The sequence below is a fragment of the Pseudopodoces humilis genome, chromosome 23 (assembly GCF_049639895.1).
Source record: "Pseudopodoces humilis isolate 2021_Gansu_Grassland_sample_001 chromosome 23, ASM4963989v1, whole genome shotgun sequence".
Classification (NCBI taxonomy): Eukaryota; Metazoa; Chordata; class Aves; order Passeriformes; family Paridae; genus Pseudopodoces; species Pseudopodoces humilis.
In genome coordinates, this window is record NC_142222.1 from 4152876 (window position 1) to 4175609 (window position 22734).

General features: G+C 40.0%; 1 protein-coding gene across 1 annotated transcript in view; it reads right to left on the bottom strand.

The window, feature by feature from the left end:
- The window catches only part of TAOK1 (TAO kinase 1), a 63174-nt gene that overhangs the window by 17315 nt on the left and 23125 nt on the right, over nt 1-22734 (bottom strand). The window contains exons 2-11 of the mRNA XM_005525769.3: nt 16725-16951; nt 12543-12614; nt 9575-9676; nt 8740-8785; nt 7761-7857; nt 6864-6977; nt 5981-6072; nt 3456-3549; nt 2724-2805; nt 715-882 (exon numbers count right to left, since the gene is read on the bottom strand). Coding sequence (XP_005525826.1) covers nt 715-882; nt 2724-2805; nt 3456-3549; nt 5981-6072; nt 6864-6977; nt 7761-7857; nt 8740-8785; nt 9575-9676; nt 12543-12614; nt 16725-16856 — 999 coding nt within the window. The 5' untranslated portion in view covers nt 16857-16951. The remainder of the gene's footprint in view (nt 1-714; nt 883-2723; nt 2806-3455; nt 3550-5980; nt 6073-6863; nt 6978-7760; nt 7858-8739; nt 8786-9574; nt 9677-12542; nt 12615-16724; nt 16952-22734) is intronic.

Below are 22734 nucleotides of genomic sequence, written 5' to 3' on the forward strand. Positions count from 1 at the left end.
ACGTTTTCCTTGTGGGATGCTGGGGAGAGAAAGAGTCAGGCTTGTCAAGATTAACTGGCTGATGTCAGATTCTTTTCAACAGCGAGCCTGTTAACAAGCTGAACTCTATCATGTGTCAGCCACAGCGTGTCACCAGAAGCTGCTGTGATACCAGCATCACCTGAGTGCTCAGCTGGGACCCTGCACCTTGCAGGTTCCCTTCTGTACACGAGAACTGGAATTCAGAGTCTCCATCTCTGAATGGTGACTGCAGCACTCAACCCATAAAAGAGAAATCCATTTCCCTGACGACCTGTTTTTCTTTTCTTCATCTGTTTTTTTTTTTTAAATAAATCAAGTTAAATAAATCTCTATGCCTTAGTTTAGAACAACATTCTCAGTACATATGGTCAAAACAGAGGTCAACTGCAGTTGCTAAAGAGTCCTCACGAAGCCTCATAAACAGGCAAAGAAAGCGAGGATTTACAGGACTGGAAGCTGACTGTTCAAGCATGAACACATGGCACAGCTTCTTGTCAGCACTAGGCATCTACCCTGTTTGTCCTCGTTTGTGCCTTGAGGTAGCTTTATTCCAAGCACAAAGAGGGAGACAGTGTTTACAGCCAGGTGTGTAAACAGCCTCCCTTCGTTTCAGCAATATCTGAATTGTGGTTATTTAAATGACAGTCTCATGGTTTTCTCTGGTTCAGTGACGAAATCCAGCATTTCTCTCACCTCCTCCTCCTCCTGTGTTTCCACTGCAGGGCCATTGTGGGCCTCCTGGAAGAGGAGCTTCTTCATTTTACGATACTGCAGGTTGTCCAGTTCTCTCACGGCATCCTTTGTTCTCTGAATCAGGTCTATTAACACGGTTTCGGGTCGCTCTCGAAGAACAAACATGTGCTGCAGAACACACAGTGAGTGGCCTCTCATACCTCAAATGCACATGCTTTGAGGACACAGTGATGAGCTCTAGTTGGGTTTATTAGCCCTCTTCCTTGCACAGGAGGAGAGCACCTTCACAGCTAACATTGGCATTATTTTTAGACTTCACAATTCAGACAGATTTCAGAATGATTGTACAAAAAAAAAAAAAGGTGTAAAAACCCAGAAATGGCATTTTACATGCCATGAAAACTTGCTCACTATGAACTTAGACGTCAGAGACATTACCTACTTGTGGTTTAGTGAGGGAAGAGCAACAAATACCAAATAAAATCTAAAGGTGCTAGACTGGCTAGTATCTTTAACCAAATGTTAATTAACTCATCAGCTAACTCTCAGTGTATAAAACCCTTTTCCTTCTTTAGAAAAGCTTGGAAATCAAATATTCATCATATAGCTCTGAGTCATAAAATAGGCTGTGAACCTTAGAGCCTGGTCCTGGAACAGTTCCCCATGTTCTGCTCTTCTCTTGGAGATATTCACCACATTTTCTGCAATGGTGGCTACATTTTGCCAATAGGTAAAGCAAGAACTGTCTATGTATGTCAGAAGCAGCTTTTGCAGTCTCCAGATGCAATGTGCTGTGCAAGCATGAGTCATTATTAACATCACCACTACTTTCATTTTGTTGCTTTGGAGAACTGCAATGCTGTTTCCAACATGGCACATTCCCTACCTGTCCCTGTAAAGTGGCATGAAGTGTTTCAGACTATAGTTATGGAAGGAATATGTTCTCAAATGTATTATTTCCATCAATGTGCTCTTTAATTGCAGCACATTGCTCAAAATAAAACCAATCTGTAGAATTCTGAAATGGCAGGACTACACACCCACACCGAAACCTTTCCTGGATAATTGCATTTCCTTTCTGAATAGACAGTTTTCAAAGAGGCACAAGTCCTCAGAGCCATTTTTAGGTAAAAACATGCAAAAAAGGTGCTGATAAAACCTTCATAAATAGCATCCATTTCCCTGCAATGCCAAAAATTTGGAAAAACACTGTTTAGCAGAAACAGGGCCAGCATAAAAAGAAACCCAAAATGTCAAAAGCACTATAAAGAGAATGACAAGTTAGCAAAATTCTGAATGCCACCTGATGCCACAAAGGAAATCCATCAAAGTCACACAAAAAAGCATCTCCAACCCAACTTCTTTGTGAGTTCTGTTCACATGTCAGCTTTTTGCAACAATCTACCCCACTGGCTTTTCTCCAGACTACAGTGAGCAAAGCCAAGTACCTGCAGCATCCAGGAGCACAAATGAAGAATTAAAAAAGAAGCTAAGAAATAAAACAAGAGAAAGCCTGCAGAATGCTGAGGCTTTTTCATGCCAAGAAAAAATACAGGGAGGAAAAACTGCTTTCTTTTGCCCCCTTTTCCCCAACAGTGGATTTCAGGCACTGTGTAAAGCACACTGGAACATAGAGGGAAGTAACAAAAGGTATTTGTTAGCTAATGCATGGCAGCTCTGTCAGGATTAATTATAATCACTGGAATGATTGAGTTTACAAACTAAAACTCTCGACAAGTCAAGGTGGTCATCCAGCATAACTTAATGGAGTGACCTTTTATGATGAGAACTCCAAGGCTGGTTTGGAAAGTCACCTGGGGAACACTCAGACACTGCAGACAGGCAGAAAATCCAGGGCTGCCAGCTCAGTACACCCCACAGCACTCGCAGTTCAAACGTGTTTGAGCATCATTAACCATAACCTTGTACAGTAGGTGAGACAGATCATCATCACAGGGCACAGCCCCTTTTAATACCACATGGAAAACAGATAGGATAAGCAAGCCAACCTTCAGAAGCTCCTCTGATGTAGGCCTGTCTTGAGGAATTTTCTGGAGGCAAGAATCTACGAAGTTTCGAAAATAATCAGACCTACGTCAAGGAGAGGGGAAAAAACAAATCCACCTAAGTTAACAACCCAGTTTAATTTATTAAGGAGTCAAGATCCTCACATCTGCATGCTTGTAGCTCCTAGGCCAAGTACTATGTTTCAATAAACCATAATTAGGAAGTTTTTAACTTTTGAAATTAGTTTACTGCATTTGCTGTTTTCAAAAGACAGTTGTGAGGCTGAGAGGTGCAAAATGTTACTACTGTGCTTTATTCTGCTGAAGTTTATGCAACAGACACTTGCCACACACAAGCTGTGTCTTCATCTTGCAAAGCAATACTTCAACAAAACAGGATTTAGAAACTGACAGTGTGGTTTGTGATAAAAAAAAACACTAAAACCCACAGTTTTGGCTAGCTTGGGAGCTTCAAAAGTTTACTGACCTATGAATGGAATTTTTTATAGGATCTTAAGTTCTTCCAGCAGCCTGTCCTGTTCCTACTACACTAAAGAGTCTCAAACGTATATTTAGTAATTGGTCAATTTTGTGTACAAAATGTATAGTGAATCTAATGAGAACCTTCCAACTCACATCCTCCCAACAGGACTCCAGCCATTTTAAGAACTCAGTATGACAAAGCACTCCATTTACAGCCATTCCCTACAACATTCCTCCCTCAGCAATACTCACCATTCATTAGACTGTAGTGTAGGGGATTCATTCTGCGCTATGTGATATAAGGCACTCATTGCGTTCATGTTAAACAAAGGAGGCTTCCTTTCCGCTGCACACAAGAGAAAAGAAGTTTTTATATAGGGAGATAGTCTCATGTTGTTGCTCTTTTCTTTTCTTTTTTTTTTTTACAGTTTACATCCCTTTAAAAAGAAAACCACATCAGCAAAATCCCTATGGCCTGAACATGGATCCCCAAACCAACCCTACCCTGCAATCAGACAGATATGTTGGCATACGTCCTGTGCAATTGCAGAAGATGAAAGTCCTTTGAAGATCAAATGCCTTGTCCTCTCAAGCTTTTAAATTACGTGGTTTATCATAGATGAGTTCTCTGACTCATTGTAATGTACTAAAATAGGAGTAAGTTAACAGTAAGCTCTATACTGGCTGTTTAGCCACTAAGCTTTCTTGGTTTCATACACCCCCCCCCCTTTTGTTTTTTTTAAACTACAGTTGCTAAAAAGCTAAGAAATATTTATTTCTAGCAGGACAGCAGTGATGAACAAGAAGCTGGTTAAAAGAACCATCAAATCACACTTAACTGACTAAGCACATAGGCAGGAAGTCAGCAAGAGGCCAACTCTTTATACTATTTTGAGAGTTGCCTTCTCTTTGGCTCTTCCCTCTTTCAAGTTTGTGTTACTCTTATAGACTGACACAGCATGAAAGCTTAATGAGGAAGGAGATGATCTCATTGTAACAACAAAATTGAAGCTTCATCAGAATGTTTATGGGGCAAACTTTGCAAAGCTAAGGCTCGCCATAGACATTCTAGAGAAGCTGGTCAGGCCACAGGGATGCTCTTACACTACTGAAATGCAACAGAAAGCTTTCCATCCTCAAAAAAAATAAACAAGGGGAAAAACAATGCCACTTTTCTTATTCTGCTCCTCAGTTCTGAGTTGAATAGTAGCAGTGAACTGTGGATCAGAGATCATGGTTCACTCACGGCTATGGCAGGATGGACTAAGCGCTACAAATTCCTCAGAATAGGTAAATTGAGGACTTTCCTCAAATTCAGCACTTTACGTCTTCTCATCTGTCAGATAACTAGTTGCTGCTATCAAGAGTCAGAGATTATTCATTAAACTATTTTAACTGATTGTTCTCTCTACTTTTTTTCCTCTTAACTCACCTGAATAAAACAGAAATCTCAGGAAACCCTGAAACTGAGCACTCAATAAGACCATTTCTAAGACTAAGTGATAATTTAGAGAATTCTACCAGACATCTCATTACCCTGCTGTCTTCCCATGCTTACTCAAAGCAACACAAATGAGCCTGGCACAGGGACCCAGCCTACACTGCTCTGCTGTCCTGACCTAGTCTCACCTCCCACCACGCCAGCAGCCATAGACGAAGCCCAACACACTTCATCCTGCAAGAACGCAGTGTGCAGGGCTCCCAGGGGTGTGGTGGCCATGAGCTCACTGCATTCCTGGAACCCTGCAGCCAGCCAAGTCTCCTTACTCCACTCAGAGCAGGATTCTGTCATGACAGTCACACCCCTTCAACTTGCTTTATATTGGCAACCAAAAAAAGAACAACAACAACAACAAAAAAAATCTCTGCTCTGAAGAAAGAATCTATTTCATGTCCTGAAAGAAAATGAAGTTGACAGTTTGGAATGCCAGACAGCATTTTTAGCTAAACTGTGCAGTTCACATAGATTAGTGTGTTCCTGAGAGCTCTCACTGCCTGGCTGGGCTGCTCCTCCATGGAGGTCAGGTTGGAGCACAAGCAATCAGATCTGACAAAGATGGGAGGACAGCCTCAGGTGCGTGGGAGCAGTGGTGTGCAAGGTGTGCTTCAGCAAAGGCATTTTTTTCCAAGCAAACACAACATATTAAATTTAAACAGAATGCCATACTAACAATGTCCCTTTAAACTCACATCCTGCTTTAAAGGGTCTGTTCTAATGGCAATACCATAATTACTTTAGGCTTTGAGTTTCAGGTTACCACTTCAAAATTGGATTATTTTGTATCTTTTCATTTAAGGAAAAACTAAACCTATTCAGAAGAACACAGCTTTGACGTCGTTCACTTCTCTAGAACTTAATCACTGAAGAATTTGTTAATGTATGTTACATTTTCACAGAAACAGTATCAACTTATAGCACTAAATACATCTCCACATTGGTACCTTTACTGGCTCACTTCTCCAGCTGTTCAGCAATTGACTGTTTTTCAGTTCAGAAGTTAACTGCCTCTCCCACAGAACGTGAACACCCTTAGTGATATCACTTGGCTACTCTCTTTGTCTATATAACTCTTCAGATAATGGAAACGCCAGTTCCATAAACACCAAACTGGAGACCTGGTCTTGAGTTCTAGAAAGCACATTTCACTCTTTTCTCTAAAACTCAGGGCCCAGAGAAACCAGGACAAGAAAGGGAGCACAAATATTTCGCACTGTGATTCAGCTAAGTTCTAGGTATTAAATAACTACATTTTAATTTTTTTAAAGGAATAACTTACCTAACTCAATACAGGTAATTCCAAGAGACCAAACATCTACTTTGCCATCATACTGCCCTTCATCCATGGCTAAAATCACTTCTGGGGCCATCCTAAGGAAAGAAATTGGTGCTCAAAGTAGGCAACGGAACACATGATCTTCATCAGTATGAAGTGGCCTGCTTTCATGATTTCAACTACCATAAATAAATCATTCCCCAACCTATCAGACATGACCATGGGACACTGGGAACAAAGATCCAGCACCTACACTAGTGCAGGCCTGCAGATGCTGTGTGATGTTCTCCTGTGCTTTACCCAGCTCTCCATTTATGTGTATCACTGTCCAGCTCTCCATTTATGAGTATCACAACCTTCTCACCCTCCCACATTTCCAATTGTTTAGCTGGCTGACCAGCTCTGGTGAAATAATTATAACATGCAGTTGAGTAAACACCACAGATTAGGTGTAAGAGATCAAAAGCATACAAGGGATCTGCAAAGGGGTTGGTTCAGTGAACCTGGCTTTCCTATGAAAGAAAAAACACTTCCGTTATTTCAACAACCAGACACGGTGAGAATACATGAATTGTTTAAACCACTGGGGGGAGTGATTAAAATATATTACAGATGATTCAATCCCAGCTCTACCACTTTATGTCAGTCCAAGTAGAACAGCAATATATTTTTATTAATTTTTGTGAACTACAATACAGGGATACACAATTTCTTGGAACTCAGAGTCTACTTACTATTTAAACTTTTTTTTCTAACAAAGTACATTTTATCACCACCACAACAGGAAGATTACAAAACTAGCTCCAATAAACCCAAGTATATTAAATAGCCAGTACATGATCCTTTCACTTCACAAAGCCAGCAAGAACTAGAACTCCTGGCTTACCAATATGGCGTCCCCACAAATGAGTTGGCAGGAGATGCTATGGAAGCAGACCCAAAGTCAGCAAGTTTCACCTGTCCTGGCTCTGTCAGTAGGATGTTCCCTGCCTTGATATCTCTGGTGATAGAATACAAGTGTCAGTATTACTCCTCTCCAAAGAAGAAAACCCCCTATTGGACAGACTATGAAACACACCAATATTCACATGTTCAAGCTGCAAAATATTCACATTTCCTCCAAACACAAATTCTTTAACCATTTGGTTTATTGCTTAAAGTGGCCCATGATTTTGAATTCTTTTGTCTTACATGTTAGTCTTAATGTTTGCCTTAAAAATGAACTTTAAATGGCACAACAGGATAAGCATCACATACAGTTCAGCAAAACCTTCTGAATCAAGTATATCCTTTATCAAAGTTTTTTTAAAGGACTTAATAATGTAACTATTCTAATTCTTCATCCTACTGTAATGCAGAAGCTACTTTAAACACAAAGAATATTTGCATCCCAAACTTACTGTGTGCTTCTCAACATGTGTGTTTGTGTAAAACTAATTTTTCAAGAATTAGTGCTCTCCTTGCCCCAGCATTCTTGGCCTTTCAGTTCCTACAAACTCTTTGGGTGCACTTGCTCTTCACTACTTAAGGGACAATCAGCACTGAAAAGCTCAGCAGATTTGAAGGAATTCTGCAGAAATTATGGATACGAGCTATAAGAGACAGTGCATGTGCAGATACAGAGCTTGCTAGTGTTCAGACTACTATAAATCACTTGTTTGGGAGCATATGGATACTGTGAAAAGAAAATCCCTGCTTACCATGTTGAATTTGGGATGGAGGGGATACAATCAACAAAACAAATTACGTGTGTGTATGAGACAGCAAAAGTATAACCACTTACCTATGGATCATATTGTGAGAATGCAAGTATGCTAATCCCTGGAGAGCACCATGGGTAATTGCTGCTATTTCCACTTCTTGCAATGGCTTTTTATGAACTTAAGGAAAGAATTTATGTGAAATTCAATATTACAGAAAACAATACAGTTTGCAGCATGCAAGCCAGTACTGTTAACAATGTAAACAGAAACTAAAAATCCATTTTCACTAGGTTCAGTGTGTGAAGCAAATGTAAAAATAGTTCAGAGTACATTCTATAATCAGATGCAATCTTCTAACTGTAGCAGCTATTTACTACCAAAGAGACTATTCTCCAACCATAAACTACATTCTTGTTAGTTATGTGACCATTCTCCCAAGCAACTATTTGAGACTCAATATCCAGTTTTTCCTTAATGAAGTGAAACCCCAAACCCCAAAAATTTACAGCAATTCACACACAAAGAAATTGTAGCAACGCAGACAAAATTCTGGCAGATAACCTTTTGGTCCTGAAATGCATTTGGCAAGGAAAGGAACAACCTACTGGCTATACATAATCTCTTCAAAGAAAGTTCACTATAAGAAGCCTGATAGGAAACCGACCATTTAATGAAAGAGCTTGCAAAGTACAACCCTAACACTACTGTAGTGCTATTCTAGTCAACAGGTCTACAGCTGTTAGTAAGCATTAGGGTCAACAGCAGGGGTTTTCAGAAGTAAATCTTGAACTGTCATGGCAGGAGAACCTAAAACTCAGAGGCAAACAAATAGCCGACTGATAACTTTAAAATAATATGAACTAAGGAGAAACTACACACCTGGGAAAGCAAATTTTACAGAAAAATCACTACAACTATCAAGAATTTGACAAACTGTGCCTATTTATCCACACTCTGGCCCCAAACAAAACTATGAACTCAAGGAAAATTCTGTGATGCTGTAACCTCCTAGTTCAGTAGTCTGATTTTCCATCAAATAAACATGTGTGACTTACTTACCTTCTAGTAAGTCTGATGCTGATCCTAAACAATATTCCATAACAAGCTGTTAGAGGAAGGAATCAAAGTAGTTAGAAAATCTGTAATGGTAAATATATGTTTTCTAGACTTGTATATAGAAATCTAAATCCTGGAGCATACAGTGCAGGCTGCCATAACAAAGCAAGTACTGCTTGTACCATAAACTCCATCCCAGCACACTCACACTGACCCCTCCCATATGTACAGCTCTAACTGGAATTAGACATAACCTTCCTGTGTAAGACACCAAGCAACACCACTTGTAAGGAAGGCCAAAGCACATTCATAACCAGTTAGGTATTGTATTACATATCGTATTTTATATGCACATACTTAACAGGAATGTTAAACTGCACTTAACAAGCTTATCAGAGTATTAAAGGGCTATTTAGGGATTTACTTAAGATTCTGTCCCAGTCAGATTTCAAAAAGAGAAACTAAAACTTTGCCCTACAGATTTATTGAAGCTATTGAATTCACAAAACAGTACTTAAACTATTAGTCCAATAATATGATTTCTTTAGTACATTGCACTACAGAACTTTATTAGTGATGGGTGCACAATATTTCAAATACTCAGCTTATCAAGCTAAATACACTAGAACAGCAACACTTAATATAATCAAAAGAGAAAATTTCCTTAAATCTTGGTTCCAGAAAGTACTTTCAGTTTGCTGAGCACCTGTAATGCCCTTGGCTATGCTCATCTCAGTCTGTGCAACACCAGTGCTCAGGTGCCTGCCAAAATCCAGCTGCAGAGATTTCAAAGCACCTTTAACCAAGGCAAGAGGAGAGCAGAGCAGCAGATGCTTACCCATGCTGTATGCTCCCGCAGATAGCAGCCTTTGTATTCTATACTGTTAGGGTGTTTTATTCTTTGGAGGAACTTGACTTCCTTAATAATATCCTGCCATTTCTGTAGGGAATAAAAGGAATAGAAAGACTTTATTAAACGGTTACCTTTTGGTTTTTTGGTTGTTGTTATTATGTCATTTAATTATTTTAAGAGGCAAAACTATCTCAAGGTTCAAATTAAAATAAGTTTATATCAACACTACGATTTTCACTGATTAACTCCTCAGCAGACCTACAAAATAAGTTGCTGATCAATTAGGCTGTATGCAAGGATCTCTCATCAATGCAATGCTTTATATGTGTGCATAGGATATACTGGTAATATCTAAGCAAGTCCTCAAAAAAGAAGTGATGCTCTATTAAGGGATACCAATTCTGTTATCAAATCAAACATACACCCCAACCTGAAAGAGATGTGGGTGATAAGCATACTTCAGCAGGATCAGCTGCCTCTTAACTCTTGTTACTATAGACCTATCCCTACTAGTCACTATAGCTCCCTTTATCAGCTGCCAACTATCTGACTACATTCTTGATAATGTTTCTCTATTACTAGTTTAATCTTTACAAGGGCCAATTTAAAATGAGTTATCTACTAGATAAAGGAATGGTTCTTCTGGAGAAAAAAAATATAAACAGGTAAAACAAAGCCAGGTTTATAATAAGGGGAGCTCTGCTAGTGCAGAAGACACCAAAATGTCAAGTTCCAATGTGTGCCTAGATACTGACATTGCTTGCCTTGGAGACCTCCAGGTCCCCCACCATGTGCTGCACATCCACAACTCAGGCAAGAAAGGCCAAAGTCTGAGAGTGCAACAGCTAAACTACAACTACCAGAAAGTACCTTCAAAACCAAATGCAGCTGAAACCATTTAAGTATGGATCCATCAATATAAGAGTGTTGATACTACAAATGTTTTTGAGCAAGAGTATCAGTTTTGAAGTTAACCAGAGGGAAAAAAGCCTCAACCAACACCAAAAGGCTCAAAAGCTGTTTTCCAGATCCTGTTAATCTCTCAGCACACTCTTCCTCATGTGCTGGTACGTGGGTATTATTTACAGAGGGGCAGAGGGCCCATCTACCCTAAAGCTTTGGAAAAAATGTGCAAACCCCAAATCCTCCTCAAAAATTTTAGGGTTAGAGAAAAACACAAAACCAGGGAACACAGAAGCCCACAACCAAGGCAGCTGATTGACTATGTTAAGCATTTCTCAACACTAGAAATGCTATAGAATGACAGCTATAACATGAACCCTCTCACAGATACTGGAGTGACTTAGTTGCCTTTTACCTTCAGCCTCAAAGGCCTTGAGGTACTAAGCAATAAAAGCCAAACCAAGAAAGCACCATGCTAAATTTCTACACTGGGAAGAGAGAAGTGATGTATTAGTCACGAAGTATTTATGATTTCCTGCATTAATGAAACCCTCCAAGATCACATTAAGAGCACAGTACTACATTTTTCAAAAGTTTTAAACTTATTTTTAGTATAAAATATGACCTTATTTGAGAGAGTAATTATTCCCAACAATGATAAAATTTTATCATGAAACCAAAGTAAATACAAATGATACCAGAATGCCCTTAGTCAATTTTCTTTACATAGGCTAGATCATAACTCCAGTGAACTTCCGTACAAAACAAATACGAACATAAAATAGAAAGTGCTTTAATCCTGGTCTTATTATTTTCTTCAAAATAAAGAAACATAGGCATTGAAGACAAACAGAAGCTATTTCTGAAGCATGCACAGTTTGTTTCATTCATGTGAATGGAGTATTTATAGCTCACAGTAATTAAAACAGTAGGACAAGTAGCAAGTACAAATTATTCTTTCATCAGTACACAGTTAAACAAGTCACTGCAGTGACAAAACAGAAACAGGCATGGCAAATTTAACTCTGAAGCTAGAATTCAGGACTGCTGGAGAGACAGTGCCACCTCTACCTCCTACACAGACATACACACACAGAGAGGAAGGAATAGTTCAGCTCCTTGGAGTGCAGATGATCAATACACAAAAGGCAGGCACAGAAAGAAATGAACTGTTAGTTGAACTCATCAGAGCAAGACTGCTGCTAAGATTGGAATACAGAGAATGGAGGGAGGGAACCATAAATGCTTTGGACAACATGCTTACAATAAATACTTCTGTTGAAAAATCATGCCATGATTTGATAGGTGCTGTTTACCAGAAATAATACCAAATCAGCTGCTCGTGTCATCTCAGGCTTTTCAAGAATCTGCATTAACACTTAAACATTTCAAGTATAAAATCAACTCTCTCTGCCAGATGGAAAGGAGATGTCTCCATGAAAACACTTAGTCTAAATCTCAGAGGCCCACTTCTACAGACCCCTCTGCAAAGACTGCCTTAACCTCTGGCTCAGGCAATTCTTCTGGAAGTATGCTGCTGTTCAGATTTTCACACTCATTCATGCACCACTCTTTTGCCTTTGTTTTGGCTGCTCATGAGCACACTCATCCCAGGGAGGGATGTGTTCTGCCTCACTACTTTGTACAAGCAAGGCTCCCTCTGAAGCTCTCACTACTCTATCCATTCCTATTATTCCTTTGTCCGGGAAGCAACATGGTTTTTGGAAAAGTATTTAAAATGGAACATTTAAAGGCAATAAGACACCAACATACAAACCCATCATTTTTCATTTTCTTTTTTTCCTGCCTTCACATTTATGTGTAGCCCTTTACACCTGAAAGAAGAGAGTTCTACCCATCTTTTTCAGGAGCAGATTACGCAGAAGTACACTGAAATCAGTAAACTGATTTGTTTTGTTTACACACTACTATTATTCACCTTTTCAGTTACAGAAAATATTTCTCTTGCAGGAACCAAACTAACTAAAATCATCCCACATAGTAATTATTTGCAATGATCAAGGTTTAATATACAATATGTTCTACATACCTCATTGGACTGCTTCCCACTATATGACATTTTCTTGATGGCCACCACTTCATTGGTGCGCACATCACGTGCCTGTAACAGAAAACACAATCCATCAGTTTCTTCAGGCCCCAGCTTTCCATAAGATGCAAACCACACACAATCATAAAATAATCTCTATTCTTAGTTAACCTCTGCAGAGCATTAAACTAAAATATCTTCCAAGAAGTGTGACTGCTGCAAGAATTAGAAATTTCTTTCCAAAGTGAAAGATCACCCTCCTGTCTGGGAGGTGACATTTTTCCAAGCTCAGCATCCACCAAGTCTCTCCAGGACTCGAGCACTGTGACTTAAACTAAAAATCCCAGCTAATAAAAGTAGCTCTGATTCAAATAGAAGAGATTTCCCCTAAATCAACTTCTCTCCTTGCCCAGGTCCATTCCACATGAAACAGAAGCAAGGCTCAGCCACCCAGTTCCATTCAAGCCATATGGAAAGATGTCACATGATCCACTGGACACAGCCACCAGTGTCTGGAGCAGGTTACTCCCCAGTGCTCCAAAAATTAGCTTTTGTGACTTAAAGGCAGATGATACAGAGAGACATGGTAGCAACCCAAGTGACCCATCTTCAGATGAGACATCTCAGTTTCATAGTATTGTTATTTACACTGCACCATAAATGTACACAGTTGTTCACATTTCAAAGGCAAACCTCCTGACTTCAGACAGCAACAATGCAAGGCAAGGAGCAGACAGGAAGCTTTGTTTAATTCAGCACCAAAGCAAGGGCTCATTCCTCACAGTGGAAGAGGCAGCACCTTGCAGGAAGGATGGCTCCAAATAAGACCCCAGATTTCCTCTGATAAGAGATTTCAGCAGCACAGGAGGGTGGTGGAAGAAAAGACCTCTGAGTCTCTCTGATAGTAATGATCAACTTGGACATGAAGCCAAATGATATAAATCAGAATAATGTGAACCACAGTATTCACTGCTGACTGATGAAAACGCTGATTTTTAATATATTTGCACTATCAAGCATATCCTACCAGAACATGGAGTAATGAAGTACTAGGGCTCTGTGTTTTGTGAAAAGGTTTTTCAGTTATGTTTTAATTCTGCTGTTCATTAAAGAGATTCCCAGAATTCCTTGTCAGTCTTTATTTCAACTGGTTATGATAAGCTTGAACCAATACTGTTTTTACTTTTCTTTCTGTTTGAGGGGATCCTCTCACTGACAGTACCTGAAAAGTTGGGTGGGGAGTGACTATTTTTGTTGTTCGGCACAAAAAAAAGTAGAATAAAATTCTGACTCCTAGATCTTTACTGATTTGAGAAATCTCTGAAACATTCAACTGTGTCAAGAATTGCCAATAAAGCAGGGAAGCAAAATACTACAGTAAAGCAGGAGAAACTCAACTTTAACAAAGGAGAGTAGGTTTTTTTCTGCTCCATCTGCAGTGTTCCAGTGTAGTAGGTTTCCTGTGTCAAGCAAAAGCTATTATTACACTGCAGAGCAGGGAGTAGGGTAAGGATAATACCAAAAATGATTCAGAGGTGCCAGACTTGCAGTTTCTAAGAAACTAAAACCATGAGGTGAACCAGCAAAATGCATATCAATTATGAAAGAAAAAAAAAATAAAAGGAAGTTTATGCCATTGAAGGATGCAACAGAAACAGACACAGGAGTAAGATCAATATATAACACCCATTGGTGGGATAACTGCTAAAAGGGAAGGAAGATGGGTACAACTAATAGTGAAACACTAAATTCTATTTTAAATAAGATAGGGGAGATTTCAGGATTATATGGATTTTCTATTGGGTAATTACCCCCACATCTATTTATCAACCACATTTTTTGGCGCAGGCTGTATGCCATGAAAGCTGCCTGGAGAGAGGATGCTTTGCATCAGAAAACCCAAGCAAACAACACCTGACAGAGTTTGCTGAACACCTACAGTCCTAGAGACAGAGAACTGTTCTGGCTGACACCTCAGAAATATTAAAATCACAGAGTTTAATCTGGTTTTTTTTTAGTTTCCCTGTGATCTTGGGTAACTGAAAAAACAGTTCCTAGACAAAAGCCAGGAGGATGTGCAAGGCCAGCTCCCTTTAACCATCCAAATGAACAAGGCTTGCTTTATGGAAGATCTGTACACACATATATGTCCTGCTTTCCTTCAAAAACTCTACACAAAGGATCAACATCTGGTGACCAGAGTAGCTTCAGCATTGATACAGGCAAAGTATGCACAAAGGAAAAGTGGAGTATGTCATTGGCTTTAGTAATATAATTTAAAGCAGTTATTAGCTATAATCCAATATTATATTAATTAGAGAAAGTTTAATTGTTTGCAGTTGCAGAATCAAAATCTTGTTAAAGAAACTTAAGAAGTTTTATTTCCAGCTTTACAGAGGAATAAAGTATGCAAGAGATAGACTACCCTATGTTTTTAGACTACCCTATGTTTTAGTTGTTCATGCTTATTTAATTCACATTAAATTTCTCTCCATGTTGTCTCTCTGATCTTTTGGGCTTCTGTTTGAAGGATGGGGCACATTGCACGAAACAGTTTCAGATTCAACATCTCAGAACCACTAGCAGTAAAAAAGATAAAACACTAAATTTACAGATTTAAACTTCCTAACAGAGCAACAGCAATAGAATGTCTTTATCAGAAAACCTCTCTTGACAAAAATGAAGCTGCCACTTGGGCTGGGGTTGTGTGATGCACTGCTTATACTTGTCTTTATGCAAGTGCCAAATCAGAGGTACTTTCTGACAAAGAAGCACAATCCAAATGCCAGCAAGCAATTGCACTCTATAGTGAGTAAATACTGATCTATAATGAACCGGTGACTTAAAATGCTGGGGGAAAAAGAAAAATAAGGGCTAGAAATTAATGGCCTCTGAGTTGCAATTGCTTTGGAGAAGGAGCTGGTAATGGGCCATCAGTCTTTACCACAAGGACAGCGGCTCAGGCAGGCTACAGATACCCCATGGCAGCTTCCTGCTGGTGTTTGGGAATGCTCTTTGCTTCCAGCTCACAGGCTACCTGCAGCTGCATTATGGGTTTCCGTATCTGTGTGGTCCATGCATGACTCTGAAAAATACAGTGCTCCCAAAACCTTCCATAATATTTCTTCAATAATATTTCCACATAGCAGGAAGACAGATTTGTCAGTTCCCTCCCTTTATGTTCACTCCTTAACCAAAGTGAGTAAATGAGGTGAATTTAAGGCCGCAGGTGAGTATTGTTTTGTTAGAAAACACTTCCTCCCCCAGATCTGTTCCCAGACAGTGGTGGCTCATAGTTTTAAGCAGGGAACAAAATTAAGAAGCTTTTCCTAATTAGTTCATCTGTGCTGCATTAAATTTGTGCTGGAAGGTTCCCAACATGGTCTGCTGCAATTATTAACACTGAATAGGCATTTCATAAAATAGTGACACAAATGGCTTTCTGAAGGAAAGCTGGCAGATTTGGCCACACCTCCTATAATTATAAACGTGAAAAGGTTTTCTGAGGAAAGTGTTTTTTAATGAAGGCCCCACAGTATTTGGTTAACACACAGCAACCTACACTGAGGTTGCCATGAGGATCCCACTGCCAGCTGAGCTATACAAGCAGCCTGAGAAAAATTCTGCTGTCCAGACGTTCACGTCAAGTAAGTTTTATGCAGATGGATACTGGGATTCTTGCCTGCAGTAAGAATGGATCTGACAGGACAAATGACAACAAAAGCACCAACACTCAGGTGTCAAACATAAAGAATGGCTTTAAGGGAGCCTCGGGGTATGCCCAAAGGGGGAGAGAACTCAATTTCTTTCAAGGAACAAGAGGTGATAAGGAGATGATCAGATCAAGAGAACTGCATTGCTAGTCAGAATTGATGGAACAGAAGTTCATGTTTTAATTTGCACATAAATCCCTGTTTGCAACATAATGATTCACCTAAAAGCACCGGGCAAGGACCAAGTTTCCAGGGTTAGGTTTTTTTTTTTCTGTATGCAAACACCTTATAGAGACTGCAACTTTGTTTAAGGACTGAGACCATACAGACACAAAAGATAACATCTCTGCCCCAAACCCCACACAAAAAACGTCACAGTAGTTTCTTTTCCTCATTATGCTCAAAAAAGTCTACACCCACAGCTTATAAAGAAACACAGCTAAAATTCACAAGTCATGGTGCTACTTACAAAATAAACTGCTCCGAAGCTTCCATGGCCAATCTCTCGGAGATCTGTGAAGAGCTTTTCTGGATCTTCTTTAAAGAAGAGCTCTGCAATTTCGGGGTCCTTCAGGCTGCCCGCTCGGCTGGTTGATGGCATCCTGCTGGGCAGTCAGCCGACCGACTATCTGGGTTTAAAGTGCTGCTTCAACCCTTGGCTCATCTGTATGAATGGAGCCTCTTCAGCATGGATTACTGCAAGAAAAAGATTGCAATCCTTCACTGATTATCCTCTGCTCAAAGAGCCCGAAACAAGCCACAGCAAAGCAGCTTCCACTTCCTCCAGAGCAAGCAGGCCTGGTTCGTGAAGCAACACACCCTGTGTGCTGGGGTAATGTCACAGCCCTACTGTGACACCAGTCAAGCACGTCTCTAGGACAAAAAACAAAAACAAAATACAAAATGAGGCGCATTCCATGCTCCAGCATCTGCTCGATCACCTGCAGAGCAGTCAGAGAATCTGACCTACAATGACAAGCAGCTCATCACCAATGAGTCCATATTACTGTGACACCCTCCCTCTGAAGAGTTACACCGTGTCCCAAAAAACTGTTTGGATTTTGTGATGTCTATCACAAAGTGCCTATGAGCACAGGTTTACTTGCAACCCCTTTCTTCAGAGAAACAGCATCCAGAACAGGAGACACCCGATTCCACACCCATCGCTTCTCTTTCTCCTGTGCTTCAGCAGAGGCAAACACACATTTAAATTGTGATTGGCACATGAGACAATGGACAATAGGCCATTGGCAAACACTTTCTTCAGAGGAACTTGCAACTTCAGACACAACTGGAAATGTATAAAATTCTTTCTGTCCCAAATTCTTTCCATGAGTTTGTTTTCATTTACTGCAAGCTTTGTGTCTTGGAATCTATCCAGAATAAAAATATACTGTTAAGTTGTGCTAAAATCTTACTATATCTTTACAACAAGTGATGCCAAAAATCCGCTACAAATAAAAAGCCCTTTTCTTTTGCTCTTAAAGGGAGGTATTAGGATTTCCTATCAAATCCCTGTAAATTATCACCAATAAAAACAATTCTGTCACTGGCAAACAGTTAATCACACATCTCGCCTCTTTCAAAAAAAAATGCATCTGGCCAAGACTTGTACTATTTTTATTTCTATTTCATATCTCAAATCTGTTTTTTAAAAAAGTTGGGGGTCTATTTCCATTATGAAGATGTGAAAGACAAGCCTGAGTTTAAATAAAACATCAGAAGGCCGTGTCCATTTCTCCTCCCTTTCTGGACACCATAAACTCTATCTTTCTCCAACCCTCTAGACCATCAATGAATCATTTGTTTTCCAGTCCCTGCAGAGCAATTCCTGCAAGGATGGAAAAAGACATATTCCTGCATGTTTGTGCTCACTGGTTCTCTTCTCTGGAGAGTTGCAGCATGTGGAAGTGCCATAGTCTGCCTGCTCCTTGTTAGAGACCTCCCAGCACTGCTGCAGAGCCCGGCTGTGATACAGACGAGATGTAAACTCCACAAGCATCTCGAGTTTTTCTGAGGAAGACATGCATGGGAGAGAGAATGCAGGGAAGGGAAGCAAAATCCAGCATTTTCCTCCAAGCAGTCAGCATTCAAAGAGATTTATAATGCAACCCAGAATGTGTTTCCATGATAGCCTGCTCTCAGGGGATAAAGAAAAGCCGACACTGAATCCCAGTGGTGGACCAAGTAGAAGAACACATACATACATCCAGAAAATATGCAGCTGCTCACAACTCTGCCACACTGCACTGCTGAGCATTCATACATTTCCTATCAATGCAGGATCACTGCAGGGGCCTTGGAACAACCAGCATCTGCACACAGCTGCCAGTGAGGCCGAGTGGGATGCACAGGAACGGGACTGTGATATCCCCACCTTCCCTTGCATAACACGATAACTAATACCGTGTGGGAAGGGAAACAATTAGCTCCAGCTCAGCTCATACCTGAAGCACACTACATTTATGAAAGCTGGAGGAAAAGTGGGGGGTTTTGTTATTTTTCTTTCTTTCTTATAAATCAACAATATTCCACTTGATTCCAGCTCTAGCAAGGACATAACACTGGAAGACAACTGTTTCACATTTACAACCCCCAACAAAACAATAGACAAAAAGCATGTCAGAAAAGGAAGAGAAAGGAGCTGGGGGAAGGAAGCTGATAACCAGAGCACACTCAGTATTATTGAAGGAATGTTTCTTGGATCGACAGTAATGATGTCATGTTCCATCTTTTAAGAAGCATCAGATTCTTACAAAAAGGACATTGTTGTTCAAAAGCAACTGCTGCAATCCCAGAATGCCCTTTTCCCTACATCTGTTAGTCAGAGGGGCTAGGCTTGGATAAACCTGCTAATATGGCCAAAAGTCACATGTCCCTGCGAGCGAGCGTGCGTGTGAGAGCCAGCACGAGGGGAAAGCCCTGTGCTCACAGCTGAGATGGATTACAGCCTTCTCCCCCTTCCCACCTACCCCCCATGCCAAACCAGCCACCAGACTCGTTCTTGGCTTCCTTTCTGAGCATGCCTCTGAAATGTCATCAACAGGAACATTTCTTCCTGCAGCTGAAACTCCTACCAGGCCCACTGACAACACACACAGGCGTGGGATGGGACAGAGCAGAAGTCCTCACCTACCGCGATACACCTTAAAATACACTTTTTTCCCCTTTATTCCTGAGATCATCAAGACAAATTTCATTATTTTTTTCCTTGGAAATAACTGCTGCTTTGAAATGCAAGAGGAAAAAACCATTTAGTATTAAAATCTATTAAACAGAATAGTCAAAAATGTTTACATGACACTGTGCTTATCATCTGATCTCCTTAGATGGAAAAATAAAATGCATTAATGTAAATTCCATCCATAAGAAAGCTTTACACAGTCTCGATTAATAAAGTGCTCCCCTTTTAATGGATGCTACAACATTAAATTCCCTCAGTCCTCTTTTTACCCAGACAACAGGCACTGCCTGCCAAAGCCCAGCAGTGACAGCAGCAGAGCTCTGCCTCCTGCCTTGCAGTAATGATACCTGGATTCTGTGGAGAAATGGAAGGGAAGGCAGGAGATGTGGCAAGCAAAACAGTCACTGCATTATTTCAAGTGCATTAAAAATACAGGCGAGACTTAATATTAAAACAAAAAAATCAATCCTGCAACTAAACTGCACTGAAAATTAAATCACACACCGGTAGGCAGCTGGTTTTCTGAAGTACAGTCAAGTTGCACTTGGGTGTTTTACATTCTTCCACCACTGCAGTCTATTGCATATATACTGTTAAATACAATTGCTACCAGTGGATGGGACTGATCATCTCACTTTAGCTCAGATCAGGTGGCTGGATCCTGGCTCTGGCCAAGAAACATGCACTGCAAACAGGATACGGCACCCTCCAACTGTGCGTGACTACCTACAAGCCACCTTGCAGGCTACTAAAATTAGAAAAAATAAATTCAACTTTTTTTTTCTAGATGTCACTCATACAAAAAGAGAATCTTGCACTGCATAAACATGACTACCAGGACTTAGATCAACTTGACTCTTAACCAATAAAGTGGTGAACATGAGGAAGATTCAGAGCAAACCAGGGAATGACCAAGGCCCAGGACTGGCCCAGCTCTATTTCCACACAGTAGTCTGAACTCACTACACTTAGTGGCTACCATTACTGGTGTAAACGACTGACTACAGGCCAAAATGTTTTATCAAATTACTTTCATCTGAACAACTATCAGTTAGCAGAAACCGCATGCACACATCCACAGAAGTCTATGAATCGATGTTACATCCCTGTAATTATGGCTGTATTAAAGGTACACACACACCCCTTGAACCTCTGACACAAGAAAGCTGAAGATGAGGACGGGATAAGACCTGTTCTCTTTGGAGTTTTCTGCCTCCTGCCATGTCATCTCAAGCTGAAGTTAAGACCCACCCCTGTGACTAACATCCCCTGGGATGCTGCAGAGCAGAACAAGCAAAGCTCAAAATGGTCAGCTGCCATATTTAAAGTGCATATTGCAGTCTTACACCACGGAGACCTCAGAGAAATTAAAATCTGTCCACACTACACTAAACTCTCTGACACCTGTCAGTGTCACAGATAATCACTTTCAGGTAGTATAAATCAATGTACTAAGAGAATGTTCTTGGCCTTCCCTGCAGAAGAGAAGGGAATCACACACTGAGATTATCACTTGTCCATATTGTTTCTCAAGTTCCCATTCAGACCAACTCAGTGAGTGACTGTGACTAGAAGGTACTTGGTTACAATAACCATGAGTTACAGCAAAGCATTTTTAGTTCCTTAAGAAGGTTCAAAAGTCTGCAGAAACCAAACTACACCACATGCTTGCAGATGATTAGCACTGAAGAGCACGCTTTGTCCCTACAAATGCCCCTATAAATTTCAAGCAACTAACACATCCAACAAGAATATGAGAACCAGAACTAAACAAATACCATGTGAGCACAAAATGGAAACAACAAACAGATTTCTGCATCCATCATCCTGTGTCTCCCCATTTTACTGGGAGCAAGAGCCACACACATTTCCACAATGGCTGTGGAGGCCAACAGGAAAGCTGTCCCCTATTACTGAACTATAAACAAAGTTATTTACAATTCGAGACATAAATCTTGTTTTATGTTATAGTCATCTGGTATCCCATACACTTAGCACAGTAACATCTATAAAAACTTCTCTTTGGTGTCAAATATAGTTACACTGTGTGTTTTTCCCTGATAGAATATATATGACACTTTAAAAACAAACAAACCAAGCAGGAGACCAGTTACAGCCCCTATAATCTTCACAGCTGACTGTCTAACAGCAAAGACTGAAAAGTGAACACAAAAAAATACTGGTTCTTTGCAGATCTTCTTACTCAAAGTAATAAAACAACAAAACCAACAACCCTCACAGCACTAAAAAACAACTCCCCACTACAACATAACTTTATTTAGAAACTGATATTTAGACTTTTTATTTAAAGAATCTGGTAGTGCAAACAGTTGGTGAATCTTAGTGTAATTTTCTCTGGCATGATCTAATGCACAAGCATCAATTAAGATGGGGAATTCAGTGTCATCATACAACTATCAAAAATGGGAAAAGGGATTTTTTCTCTTACTTGCATATGGGTCAGATCCATGGAGTGTATGAAGCTGAGATTAAATTATCCTCTCAACACACTATTAAAAGTTTCCTGAATGGCTTCCAGATGACACTAAAAATTTCCACAACTATCCTAAATATGATAAACTGAAACTACTGAAAGAACTGATTTTCAATTTTTTTTCTTTTACTTGCAATTACACCTAATGTAAGAGCTAGATGGTAAGAACACTTTAAGAATGATTAGATTATAAGAATTCTTAAAATAATGAATTTTAAAAGTTTCTCTGTAGTACTGAATACTTGACCTGAAAGCACAAATTCTTTTGCAAGCAGCAAACAAATCACTCCCCATTTCTATAAACTCAGAATAAAAGCCTGCAAGATAAAAAAGATGAAAGCACTCTAAGAAAAGTAAGAATTTAACCTGGAATGGGAAGTCAAAGGGCTTCAGTTCATGGGCAGGGTCAGTTCATGGGAACACAGCAGAAAACATGATGAAGGTACAGCATCAGAAGAAATGAACAACCATCTGATACATGTGACTTTAGGAATGATCCCACTTACCCCTGACTTAATTTGTGATCTGCATTTAAATCAGCCCTTAACATTTTAGCCTGATGAATTCTATGCATGAAGTTACCTTATCCAGAAAGATAAAGGGCAGGAATTACCTACTACAGGTCCTATCACTTCATTTACTGTTTCCAGAAGCCAGGCACCAGCCAGAGGTGGGGCCTTTCCACAAGGGCACAGACAGAAGAAGTTCTGCTGGCTTCTCTGAACTTCAGGGTAGCTGCAGACAGTGTGATATTGTCAGATTCAAGATTGTACCCATCCTTCTGCATAGCTCAGCAAACAG